Genomic DNA, 13,945 nt, shown 5'->3' with positions numbered 1-13,945 from the left:
GGAGGCCAAAGTGGGAGGATCCATTGAGCTCAAAGGTTCGAGATGAGCCTTAGCAATAGCGAGACCCCCATCTCTACTAAAAACTAGAAAATTTAGCTAGGCATTGTAGTGGGCACCTGCAGTGCCAACTACTTTGGAGGCTGAGGCGGGAGGATCACTTGAACGCAGGAGTTTAAGGCTGCTGTGAGCTAGGCTGATACAAGGCAGCAGAAAGAGTGTGTAGTCTCAAAAAACAACAACAAAAAGAATTTTAAGAGAAAAGAAAGCAGGGAAAACAACCTAAGACTTAAGACAGTTGTTCTCAACAGTCTGCAGAACTGTTACAGCTCAGAGTAGGCTAAAAACATTTTGACTAAATGTGACATGGTATCCCAGATACGATTATGAACATTAGGACAAACTAATAAGGCAAACTAAGGAATTCACACAAAGTACAGAGTTTAATTAATAATAGTCTCAATATTATTAGTGTACCAAATATAGCACAGTAATGTATAATGTTAACAATCAGAGAAGCTGGGTGGGAGAGGAGTGTTCCGGACTTCTCTCTGGCAACTTTTCTGTTAATCTAAAACCACTCTAAAATAAAGTTTATATTTAAAAAGTTTAAAAAAGACATTCCTCAAAAACAAGAATATCTATAAATTTATGCAATTGCACACACGATAATGGAAATTTTTCTAATTTTGCCACAGACCTATCAGTCTGTAGGAAATATCATGGGACCCCATGGTGCAGGAGACTATAAATTATGAAGACTGTTAAAAGCACATTACTATTACTTAAAAATTTTGACTTTCTCTTTCTCATAACCCTTTTTTTGTTTTTAATTCTGTAAATGTATGCTGGGAAAAAAGTTGATCAACACTGGCAGCAGGTAAGCATTGTTATCAACTCCCTTTAACTGTGCATAATGAGCAGGATCCACAAAGTCTGAGGGTCTCCTGCACATCTAAGTTAAAGGCCAAAGAACCGAGAAAGAGTCCAAGATATATGAAAGAGAATGCTGAGAAAAAAAACTGACAGGGAACACTGTCATTTACCAAAAGAAGTTAATGAGGGAGGAGAGATTGCTCATTCAATAAACAGCACTAATACAAACAACTTTCCACATGGGAGAAAAATTCCCTACCTTATTCCATATTCAAAAATCAATTCCACACATAGTAAAGACTTGAATGTTTAAATACTAAATTTTAAAACAATTTAAAGAAAACACTAGAAAAACAGCTTTTATGCTAGGCGTGATGGCTCACACTTCTACTTCTAGCACTTTGGGAGGCCAAGGCAAGAGGATCACTTTGAGGCCAGGAATTTTTTTTTTTTTTTTTTGAGACAGAGCCTCAAGCTGTCCCCCTGGGTAGAGTGCCGTGGCATTACAGCTCACAGCAACCTCCAACTCCTGGGCTCAAGCAAGTCTCCTGCCTCCGCCTCCCAAGTAGCTAGGACTACAGGTGCCCACCACAACACCCGGCTATTTTTTGGTTGCAGCCGTCATTGTTGTTTGGCGGGTCTGGGCTGGGGATTCGAACCCGCCACCTTAGGTGTACGTGGCTGGCAACCTTAGCCGGTTGAGCTATAGGGGCCGAGCCAGAGGCCAGGAATTTTGAGATCAACCTGGGCAATATAGCAAGATCCCGGCTCTATAAAAAAATTTAAAAATTAGTCAGGCATGGCGGCAAGTGTCTATAGTACTAGCTACTCAGGAGGCTGAAGAAGGAGGATTGCTTGAGCCCAGAAGTAGGAGGATGCAGTGAGCTGTGACTGTGCCACTGAACTCTGAGTTGACAGAACGAGAGAGCAAGACTTTGTCTTTAAAGAAAGCGAGGGAAAAAAAGAGGCCAAGAGGGGGTAGCTCGTGCCCTTAATCATAGCACTCTGGTTGGCCAAGGGAAGAAGAATTAGACCAGCCAGAGCAAGAGAGAGAGATCCCATTTCTACCAAAAAGGAAAAATTAGCTGAGCAGGATCGTTTGAGCCAAGGATACGATGATGTATTGCACCTGGAGTGACAGAGCAAGACTCCATCTCAAAAAATTAATAAATAAGTAAAATGAAGCTTTATGATTCTAGCACATAGTAAAGGAATTCCTAACCAAGTTTATTTTAAAAGCAGAGATTGTTTGCATAACAAATTAAACTATAAATAAATTTAAAATTTCTGTATGAAAAAAGATAGCATAAACAAAAAATACAAGGGACAGTATGGAAAAAGATATTTACAACATATACAAAAAGAATTAGCTACAGACTACAGCTACAGACTACAGACTACAACAGGAATAAGAAAAAAATAAACTACCCAACAGAAAAATGGGCAATGTGGTCACAGCAATGAAACAGAAGATACCTGAATCTAACCAGTACTCAAGACAATGTAAATTAGAACAAAATGAGATACAGTTTCATGCCCACCAGACAGATCAGTAAATTTTTTCAAGCCTAACAGTTTACAAAGTATTGACCAAAATGAGGGGAAAGGGGAATTCTCATGTTTTGGAAAATAATTTGGCAATATGTAATAATAGTCATACTATGTGCACCTCAAGACCCAGCAATTCCACTTAAAAAAAAAAAAAAGCATAATAAACAAGAATGGTCACTGCTACCTTTTGTACTAGGAAAAAACTGGCAACAATCCAAACATCCATTAAAGGCAAAAAGCTCCCCAGAAGAGTGCCTGGGGTAGGGACTACTTCATTTTGGTAGTTCCAAAGCCTAGCAACAAGCTGTGCAGAAAATTCAGAAAATGTTTGAGTGAATAAATAAATAAATAAGAAAGAAACAGTTATTACCTAAAAGGGATCCAGTTGAAAAACAGCTTTTGTTAAACAGAGAACAAAAACAAAATTCCTGCCTTCCTGAGACAGGCAAATATGTAAATTACGGAATAGGTTAAACAGTGACAAGTGTTAAGAGAAATAAAGCAGAGAAGGCGGGAAGTATCTGGGAGAGTTAGAATTTTATATTGCATGGCCAGAAAAGCCCTCACTCACTAATAAAGCAGTATTTGAATAAAGACTTGGAGGTCGCGAAGGAGCCAGCAGATATCTGCAGGAAGAATGTTCCAGGTAGAGGTACAAAGATCCTAAGATTGAAGTTTGGCTGGGACTTTCAAACTGCAGGGAGGCTTGTGTGGATAAAGCAGAGAGTGAAGAGTGGTAGGGTTAAGAAACCAACTGGGGGGAGTAAGGGAGTGGGTAATACAGATCAAGAACTGTAGCATTTATTCAAAAGAAGGCAACTTGGAAGGTTTTAGCAGAGCAATTACATGTTTTAACCAGTTTAAAAAGATCCCTCTGGCTGCTATATTGAAAACAGAATGCAGGAACAGAGGGGAGAACAATGAGACAAACTAGGAAGCTTTTGCAAAAATCTAGGTAAGAGATAATTTGATTCAGTCCAGAGTGGTGGCAGAAGGGTAAAGAAATGATTCTAGATTTATCATTTTTAGCAACAAAAAAGGAGACACGGTTTGCTCCCTGAACACTTAAAACTTCACTCATCTAATAATCAAATCTTTTTTTAATATTATTTTTTAGTTAACAAAAAACAAATGTATACATATAGAATCTATGGTGCACAACATCGTATTTTGAGCCAAAGCATTTTTTGACTCATGTGCCCTTTCATGATTTCATCTCCTCACAGCTGCATCCATAGGAAAAAACTAGTGACTTTTAATGAACTTTACTGCTTAGAATTTGAGAATGGAAAGAAAAAAAAAAGAACAAGGGAATATATAAACTATAACAGAAATTATAGTTATATACATCTAACAAAAAGAATTCTCTTTTGGAGATAAATATAGAAATATTTATGGGAGGAATTATATAATGTCTCGGATTTGTCACAAAAATAACTGAAGGAGTAAGGATAGCGAATGACTAGATGAAACAAGATTGGTCATGTGCTGATAATTGCTCAAGTTGGGTGAGGGATGAGGACTCATCTATACATTTGCTTTTGTATATGCTTGAAGTTTTACATAAGATAGAGCTTAAAGAAAAAATAAAAATAACATATACCAGGTATACTGGCTTCACATCATAATAAGAATAAGCTATATATATACAATATCTGCTTTTGTCCTAACTTTTGCGAAGAGTAGAATGAATGGATAACACCTGTGCATATTATCCTATTTTTTCCCCCTCTTTTCCTGAGGGTACTCCACTTCTAACTAAAATATGGAGATAAACAGAGTTAATTAATAGTCTTAATTTCTACTTTTATTTAAATTTTGGATAATTTAATAGTTTGAAAGAGAAACACATATGATTATTTGCATGAGCTAACTCAATGTTAACTAAAATAGACTACATGTCAGAAATTTGGGAAGAATTTGCCAATACCATGTACACAACAAGGAAAGAAGAAAATAAAAAATTAAACTATAGCAATCACTTTATGTAAACCAGTCAGCATAAAAAATTTAGCACTCTAGATTTCTCCTAAACACACCCAAGAGTCACAACAGTTCCCACAGGGCCATTTCCAAGTCCTAAAATGTAATACAAATTCAATACATGTCTCATTCACAACAGCGGGGAAAGCTTACTAAATCCATTATAATCACATATACAGAAGAATTCAATACATATATATTATTTCTAACTGAAATCTTGGCTTAAAAATAAGTCTCCTAGTACTTCCCATATAAATATCCAATCAAGAATACAATGAATTTTACTTACACCTGTAATCCCAGCACTTTGGAAAGGTGAGGTGGGAACATCACTCAAAGCGAAAAGATCAAAACCAGCAAGACCTCCACCCCTCTCTACACAAAATATTTAAAAAGTTAGCCAGGCATAGTGGTGGGCATCTTAGTCCTCAAACTAAGCACCTTGGTCATAGCTACTTAGGAGGTTGAGGCAGGAGGGGTCACTTGAGTCCAGGAATCCCAAGGCTGTGATGAGCTATGATGGTACCACTGTGCTCTAGCATAGGCAACAGAGTAAGCCGGCTCTTAAAAAAAACAAGGTACTGAATTTCATAATAGAGAAACTCCAGGAAAAAAGCAAAATAAAGAATACCTGAGAATAAAATCTTCTATGTCTATAAATTCAAATCTTAGAAGAGGTTAGGTATTTTGAAGGAAATACACATTTCTGGTAAAAACCAAGCTAATTGTGAATATTATCTTATTTAGAATCATTAGCACTAGGACAACTGCAGAAACAGAAAAATAAACAACATGGCTATATGCTATCTAGAACCCCACAGTAGCCAATGTTAACTTGAAAAATTCTTCCCAGCTGATGGGCACCGTGGTTCACCCTGTAATCCTAGCACTCCGGGAGGCCTTGAGCTCATAAATTCCAGACCAACAAGAGATATTTTCTCTACCAAAAATAGAAAAATTAGCGGGGCGTGGTGACAGGCGCCTGGAGTTACAGCTACCTAGGAGGCTGAGGAAGGAGAATCCCTTGAACCTAGGAGTTTGAGGTTGCTGTGTACCATGCACTCTAGCTCAGGCAACAGAGTGAGACTCTCAAAAAAAAAAAAAAGAAAAGAAAGAAACAGACTCAGCACCTGTGGACTCAAGTGGCTAAGGCGCCAGCCACATACACCTGAGCTGGTGGGTTCGAATCCAGCTTGGGCTGCCAAACAACAATGATGGCTGCAACCAAAAAATAGCCGGGCATTGTGGCAGGCACCTGTGGGCCCAGCTACTTGGGAGGCTGAGGCAGGAGACTCACTTGAGCCCAGGAGTTAGAGGTTGCTGTGAGCTGTGATGCCACAGCCCTCTACCCAGGGGGACAGCTTGAGGCTCTGTCTCCAAAAAAAAATATGAAACAAAGAAAAAGAAAAGAAAAATTCTTCCCAATGAAACAATGAAACACATAGTTTATCAGGCAGCCTCTAGTCTCTTATATTTAATGTGGACCAATACTCCAAAAATAGGAAACTCGCTCTTCCGGGGACGCTGTCTAGAGGCACTCAAAATGGTGCAGCATTTGACGTACCATCGTAGGCTTTCCTACAATACAGCCTCTAACAAAACCAGACTGTCCTGAACCCCTGGTAACAGAATTGTTTACCTTTATACCAAGAAGGTTGGGAAAGCACCAAAATCTGCATGTGGTGTGTGCCCAGGCAGACTTCGAGGGGTTCGTGCTGTGAGACCTAAAGTTCTTATGAGGTTGTCTAAAACAAAAAAACACGTCAGCAGGGCCTATGGTGGTTCTATGTGTGCTACATGTGTTCGTGACAGGATCAAGCGTGCTTTCCTCATTGAGGAGCAGAAATCGTTGTGAAAGTGTTGAAGGCACAAGCACAGAGTCAGAAAGCTAAATAAAAAAATGAAGCTTTTTTTGAGTAATAAAAATTAAGACTGAAAAAAAAATAAAAATAAAAATAAGAAACTCACAGGAAAAAAGCCTGGGTAATATCAGTAAGTCCTTAGAATTGGAGACTATGCCACAAATCGTACATTGTTACAACCATCTAAATCAGTGCTATCCAACAGAAATATTACCTAAGCCACAAATGTATGTAATTTTCTTAGTTTCCACATTAAAAAAGGTAAAAATAGGCTCAGCACCTGTAGCTCAGCAGTTAGGGTGCTGGCCACATACACCAAGATAGGTGGGTTCGAACCTGGCGTGGGCCTGCTAAAACAACAATGACAACTGCAATAACAACAAAAAATAGCTGGGCGTTGTGGTGGGCCCCTGTAGTCCCAGCTGCTTGGGAGGCTGAGGCAAAAGAATCGCTAAAGCCCAATAGGAGTTGGAGGTTGCTGTGACGCCAGGGCACTCTACCAGGGTGACACAGTGAGACACTGTCTCAAAAAAAAAAAAAAGGTAAAAACAAATAACATTAATTTAATATCTTACTTAACCCAATATACTTCTATGTTTATGTAACTCAATATAATTTCAACATGTGATCAATTAGTAAGATTACTAATGAGTCATTTTATATCCCTTTTCCCCCTAAGCCTTCAAAATCCAGTATGTATTTTATACTTCTAGCACATTCCAATTCACAGCAGGCACATTTCAGCTTTCAGTAGCCACATGTAGATACCATATTGAAAATATTTACTGACAACAATAGTAATCACCAGGTTCTTTGAAAGATCTATAACAAGGGCTCTACCTTCAGTGCTACTGGGAATACCTGAGATTCCTCTAATGCTTTATTTACCCAGAGCTCTAACCAAATGAAAACAAAGGCTGGTGCAGTGGCTTGCGCCTGTAATCCCAGATACTTGAAAGGATGAAACAGGAGAATTGCTTGAGCCTATGAGTTCAATATTAGCCTGGGCAACACAGTGAGACCTCACCTCTTCCCCCATCACCCTCCGCTCAAAAAAAAAAGGGAAAGAAAGCAAAATTTGGTATCTGCAAATAAATGTCTGAACATAGGGATAAGGAAGCACTTATTCACAGATCTAGTTTCTTTCTTTCTTTTTTTTTTTTTTTTGAGATAGAGTCTCATTTTGTCCCCCATGGTGTCACAACTCACAGCAACCCCAAACTCTTGGGTTTAAACGATTCTCTTGCCTCAGCCTCCCAAGTAGCTGGGACTACAGGCGCCCACCACAAGGCCTGCCTATTTCTTTGTTGTTGCAGTTGTCATTGTTGTTTAGTTGACCCAGGCCAGGTTCAAAACCACCAACATTGGTGTATGAGGCTGGCGCTGTAACAACTGTGCTATGGGCTCAGAGCCAGATCTAGGTTCTTAAACATTAATTCTTAAAGTTAAAACTTAGCCCCACAAAAATAATAGCACTGGAGGGCAGTGCTGCTTTTTCTACTTCTCCATTCATTCCTTGGGAGAGAGGCAAATTCAGGTACTTCCAAACTGATGCTGGATCAAATTTAATTCTCACTACTCATTCATGTGTTCAACCAACATTTGGTGAGTAAGTACCTACATTGGGCCAGCTGCTATCTTAAGAGCAAGGAATATATGGGGTGGTGCCTGTGGCTCAGAGGAGTGGGGCACCAGCCCCATATGCTGGGGGGTGGCAGGTTCAAACCCATCCCTGGCCAAAACCACACACACAAAAAAAGAGCAAGTAATATAAAGATAAATAAGATAAAGTCTTTGCCCCAACATATTTACTGTCTAGTCTAGTCTAGAATTAAGCCGATCCCCTATTCCCCTCTGCCTACTTGATCCTCATTGAGTTGTACAAGCTATCCAGACAGATATAATGCTATATAGCATGAGGAGTTCATTTTATTTTTATTTTTATTTTTTTTTTTTGAGACAGAGCCTCAAGCTATCCCCCTGGGTAGAGTGCCATGGCATCCCAGCTCACAGCAACCTCCAACTCCTGGGCTCAAGCGAGTCTCCTGCCTCAGCCTCCCAAGTAGCTGGGACCACAGGCGCCCACCACAACGCCTGGCTATTTTTTTGGTTGCAGCCGTCATTGTTGTTAAATTCACATTTATAAAAATTTCTCCCCAAGATTTTTTTAAATTTCAGACTATTATAGTAGACACATTTTGTTTGCATAATTTGCTTTTGTACAAAGTTATAAGTGTGCTCTTCACCCAGAATGTGTGCACTGTACCCATTAAGTGTGAATTAAGCCAATCCCCTCTTCCCTTCTACCTGATCCTCCTGAGTTTTACATCCATATGTGCATATAAGTATTGATCATCTAGTTCCAATTCAGTACTGAGTACGTGTGTAACCACCTTTTTTTTTTAAAGTAAAAGAAACACACAAAATTTTAATAATATATTTTACCTTATATCCAAAATATTATATCACATCATGTAACCAAGGAAACACTGAAGTGATTTACTTTTTTACATACTGTTTATTTTATTTTTTTTGGAGACAGAGTCTCACTATGTCACCCTGGGTAGAATATGGTGGCATCATCATAGCTTACAGCAGCCTCAAACTCTTAGGTATAGTGCCTTAGTCTCCCAAGTAGCTGAGACCTGACACCAGACCTGGCTAGTTATTACACATCGGGAGTTTTTTGGGGTTTTTTTGAGACAGTCTAATTCTGTCGCCCTCGGTAGAGTGCTGTGACATCACAGCTCACAGCAACCTCCAACTCTTGGGCTTAAGCAATTCACTTGCCTCAGCCTCCCAAGAAGCTGGGACTACAGGCACCCACAACACCACCCAGCTATTTTTTGGTTGTAGTTGTCACTGTTGTTTGGCAGGCCCTGGCTGAATTCTAACCTGCCAGCTCCAGTGTATGAGGCTGGCGCCCTAGCCACTGACCTACAGATGCCAAGCCAGACCTGGCTAGTTTTTAAACAAGTTCACAGGTTAAAGAAAAAGAGAAGGAGAACAAAATATATGATAATTGATGGGGAGTGTGGAGAACAGGAAAGAAGAGGATCAGAAGTGGGCTGGTTAACCTGGAAAAGAGGAGGGTTGCACCTTCCTTGTGACAAGTGGAAAGAAAATTATTAAGTACAGATATTAGCAAGTTTGTTAAGTATGAGTGGGAGAGAGAACAGAAAGCTGGGGGAGCTCAGGTTAACACCTTTCCATTTTTTCTCAGTCACTCAGAAAACAATCTTAGTAACATCCTTCCACCACCACCAATAAAACCTGGAGGGACTATGTTTTATGGAACAACTAAAGAAATAGTTACCTTAGCATGACATTGTTTCTATACAGTTACAGTCATATTCTAGCTTTTTTCCCTGGGCTAGTCAATCTTGAATTTTGTCACTTTATCTCTAAATATAGAAATAATACTATAGATTCATTTTGTTCCCTCATCTTTTCATCATTTATTCAGCAAACATGTACCCAGTGTCTACTCTGTCAAGTAAGTGTAATGTTAACCTCCATTTGTATCCCCAGTATTTAGCTTATCTTAATAACAGCACACAGTAAGTGCTTTAAAATTCTAAATTTTAACAGCACACAGTAAGTGCTTTAAAATTTCTAAATATTATATGACAGGAGCAGAGCACAGTGGCTCACATCTATAATCCGAGGTACTTGGGCTGGAGGATCACTTGAGGCCAGGGGTTGGAGATTAGCCTGGGCAACACAGAAAGTCTGTCTCTAAAACAATTTTTCTGTTAATTACAGTATGTATCAACAAAAACTCAACTGAAAGTCTAAATCAGTGCTATTCTCCAGAATTTTCTGTGATAATGAAAATGTTCTACTTTGAACTGTCCAATATGGTACCAACAACTACATAAATTCTAATTTTAATAGTCTCATGTGGTTAATGGCTACCATACAGGTCTAAATATTAGAATACAGTGAGTAGCTAATGGCATTTCCAGTATTATAATAAGGTGCTGTCATCATTTGTATGTATGAGTTAATACATAAATTATGATGCTGAAAATGAATATATTATAAATAACTATACCAGAAAGAAACACAATTTCTTAGCATAAAATAATTTTAACATGTGAGCCATAAGAGAAAGAAAAAAAGAAAAGAAAAATAAAAGGATATTCCAGTCTTTTCTTTTGTCCTCTATTTCCCAATAGAAAAGATCAAATTTCTGTCAACTTTCTGATCTTTCTTTTTGCCAAATCGTGAAAATATTTTGTCCAGATGCAGAGTCAAACATTTTTTGATTTAGGAAAAAATTACCAGAGCATAGTAGTTGTTTCTATAATAAAATGACAAACTCTTTTTTGGTGAGACAACAGAAGTAGCTGAAAATCAGGATTTAAATAATGAATAAAGTATGCATATAACTCCCAGCTACTTGTCCTGGCAATTTCCTTATCAATTTCCCCAAATTTGTCTCATTTATCTGAATTTTAAAATAAACTCATTTATTTTAAATGACATGGTGACTCAATTCATTGAACAAATGTTAGTATAATCTAAACTGGACTTTATTTGAGCTGAATAATTCCTGATGCTGTTTATGACTGGGATAGATGTGTATCCGCCATCCTTAATGTTTAAGTGGCCATACAAACTTAATCAGAAATACAGACTCCTACCTTGGTACAAGTCTGATTACATACTTAGAAGATCTGATAACTTATAACTAGTGAAGTAAGCAACTATATGTCTGAGATTGCATTTTTTATGCACAGTAACTTGTTCAACTTGTTAACCATCCCAGTAAGGCAGCTGTCTTATAAATTAACTGCACAATTTCCGGCTCTTTCTTTTAGTTGTGTTTCCTTGAAGCCATTTTTAAAAACATTACCAGATTTTCTGTCTTAAAGATGAGAATGGTTATACAACCAGGATTTTATTCAGGCTAACAAAAATACCTAACACTGAGAAATGGTGTCTTAATCTATTAGGAAAAGCTTTAAGAAACCACTTTAGAATGATCTTACTACTACACAGAAACACCACCAGGTAAATAAGCCCTCTATACACATGGAAGATTTGGCAAATCAAAAGTATGAGATCATATCTGTAATCATTAATTTTCTGAGTCAAACTGCTGTGTTAAGGATTACTGCAACAAAGCCAAAATATTACAATATGAAATTATAATGACATCATTAGCTTGGTTTCCTAACAAAGCATGTATTTGGGATATGTGAATTTACAATTAGCTAAAGAGAGCTAAAAATAGCCAGCGTTTGTAGGAGGGAATGGTAGGCAGTTCTAGTTTTATTTATAAGATATCTTTTTAAGAATGATGCCCACTGCAAAATGAAGTAACAGAAACCTAGCTCTGAAACACTACACTTTTTAGTCTTAATATTAAAGTGTTTTTCCAGAAGGGGGAAAAAGGCATCAATCAATGTTTTAGTCCCACAAAAGGAGAATTTCTACTTCACTAACTTACATCACTTACTTTATAATTATTAAACTAAAACACTGAATTGTAGAAGCATTTAATTAATCTGATGGAAAAATCAAACAATAACCAACCTCATCCTACAGAGACGGTTAGGACTCTTCAGCCAAAGCAATTTCCGTCCTAATTGTCACAGTTCTGCAGTTAATCCTGCATTTTTCTGGGCAGTAGTTGCCAGGAGGCAGGAAGTATTTTTTTCTCTGTGAATTAATTCTGGGAAAGGTGGAGCTTTTCATAGGACTTAGATCGGCCTTTTCTAAAATTTATTTTCCCCCTCCAGATGTTTCAGTAGTACTGGGAAATTAACCCCTGGTTCCAAATCCGACCCGTTCGAGCTGCCTTGAGGGGAACCAGGAAGAAGTATGGGTCACATTCCAAAAGTTTCACTTGGGGTTGAACGAGGGCAAGGAAGGCAGGAAAACTAGTCCCTCACAACTATCACACTCCTCAGCTGGGAAACTAGACGGGGGGCTGGAATATTCTTTCTTCCTCTCGTACAAGCCTCGGATTACAACTCCTCAGGCAGAGGGGGATTAGACTAGATAAGGATCCGCTTCCTTGCTCACGAACCCAGCGCTGAATCGTGACACGCTTCTCAGACTGGGCGCTGCGGACAATTTCTCCGCTTCAACCAAACGCGCCCCAAACCGTCAGCGGCAGGAAACACACGCCTCTTTCGTCTCGTTCACCGCCTCTGCCCGAGCCTCAGTGGCACAGCCACCCGACCCGGGACCTCCGGTCTCGGCCGCAGCCGCCCGGAGCAGCGAGGGGGAGGAAGTGGCCGCGGAGCGCCGGCAGGAAGCGGCCGCCTCCCGCCGCCCCGCGCCGGCCCCGGCGGCCCAGACTCGGGGGCGAGGCCGGCGCTGGGGCCGTGCGAGCTTCTGCCGCTGCGGACTCCGGGCCCAGCGCCCGGCCCCGCCGCGGCCTAGCCCGGCAGTCGCGCCCCGGCCTGCGCCGCCGTCCCTTCCTCGCCACTCGGGGCCGAGAGGCCGCGCGGGGGCGACCGCCCGGGATGGAGGGGCGGGGGCACCTACCAGCTGCTGCCGGATCCAGCGCCACATGCCCCCGCCGTCGCTGTCCGGGTCCCGCGGGGCGCGGGTGCCGAGGGGCTGCAGGTGGAGGCCGACAAACCAGAGAGGGGAGCGGGCGAGCCCCTCGGGCTGAAGTTCCGCCTCAGCCGCCGCCGCCGCCGCCTCACTCCCCGCGCGGTGTCCCCATCCCGCCGCGCCGGCCCCGAGATCTACAGGCGCGGCCCCGGCGCCGCCCCCGCCCGGCGCAGCTGAGCCTGCCGCCGCGCCGCAGCCACCTTCATTATTGACCGTTGTCACCCGAAGCAGCCCCGCAACCCCACCCCGGCCCTGCCCGGCCCCCGGGCCCGCCCCCGGCGCCCGGCCCGCCCCCGGACGTGCCGACAGCCGGCGGTGGAGCGAGGGGTCCCGGCGCCCCGGGCAGCCGGGTGGAGCCGGGGTCGGCGCGCCGGGCCGCGGCGGAGGCGGGCATGGAGAGGCGCCGGCTTCCCCCGCGCGGGTCGCGTCCTCCGTGGCCCCCTCCCCCTTCTCCGGGAGGAGTTAAGCTGCGGCCGGGCCCCGGAGACCGCAGCTCGAGGCTGACTCCTCGGCCTCTGCCTCCTGTTGCAGGTCGGGTTCTGCCTCTCTGCCTTCATCAGCACGCGCGCCCCCCCGCACGCGCGCAGTCTGGAGTGTGTGTGACTGCGGGCTAATCCTCGGAGGTCCCAGTCTGCGTCAATTAAATTGTCAAAGCTGTTGTCAGCTGTTGTCTCAACACATATCTCAGCCCTTTTCTTTCGCAGAAGGCTGATGTGGGGCTAGGGGAATCTCGATCACTCCCCTCGGGTGATTTTGAAAGGGTTGCAACTCCCCTCAGCCTGCTGGGCCAGTGTTTCATGGAGAATGGGCGCGATGTTCTGTCTTGCTATGCTAATTGGATGGATGAGCGGGAAATAGGTTTTACGGAAAGTGGTTGTTTACTGTTAAGTGCCAAAGTCTCGCAATCAAAAACACCCTAGAAGTAGCTTGACCTACGTAAGGTAAGTGTGTGAATGACGAGGAAGAAGGAATATGAAAAAACCTAGGGCCCAGCTTGGCTCAGGCCTGTTAGCTTTGGGGATGCTGTAGGCCAGAAGTTGGGAGACCAGCCTGAGCAACAGCGAGAGCTCGTCTTTACCAAAAAAAAAAAATTTGTTTAT

The 13,945-nt window shown here is 41.9% G+C and overlaps 1 protein-coding gene and 1 pseudogene across 2 annotated transcripts in view; one reads left to right on the top strand and one right to left on the bottom strand.

Annotated features, from left to right (window-relative positions):
- Nucleotides 1-13,053, bottom strand: part of ATP11B (ATPase phospholipid transporting 11B (putative)) — a 122,190-nt gene extending 109,137 nt beyond the window's left edge. The window contains exon 1 of the mRNA XM_023519262.1: nucleotides 12,774-13,053. Coding sequence (XP_023375030.1) covers nucleotides 12,774-12,800 — 27 coding nt within the window. The 5' untranslated portion in view covers nucleotides 12,801-13,053. The remainder of the gene's footprint in view (nucleotides 1-12,773) is intronic.
- On the top strand, nucleotides 5,951-6,328 carry LOC111728527 (annotated as a pseudogene). Its single transcript, XR_002775792.1, has one exon. The product of XR_002775792.1 is annotated as a 60S ribosomal protein L34 pseudogene (transcript).
- Nucleotides 13,054-13,945: the final 892 nt, after the last annotated feature.

Source organism: Otolemur garnettii, unplaced genomic scaffold (genome assembly GCF_000181295.1).
Source record: "Otolemur garnettii isolate 467f Iridium unplaced genomic scaffold, OtoGar3 scaffold00166, whole genome shotgun sequence".
Classification (NCBI taxonomy): Eukaryota; Metazoa; Chordata; class Mammalia; order Primates; family Galagidae; genus Otolemur; species Otolemur garnettii.
This window is presented reverse-complemented; position numbering and strand designations above follow the sequence as displayed.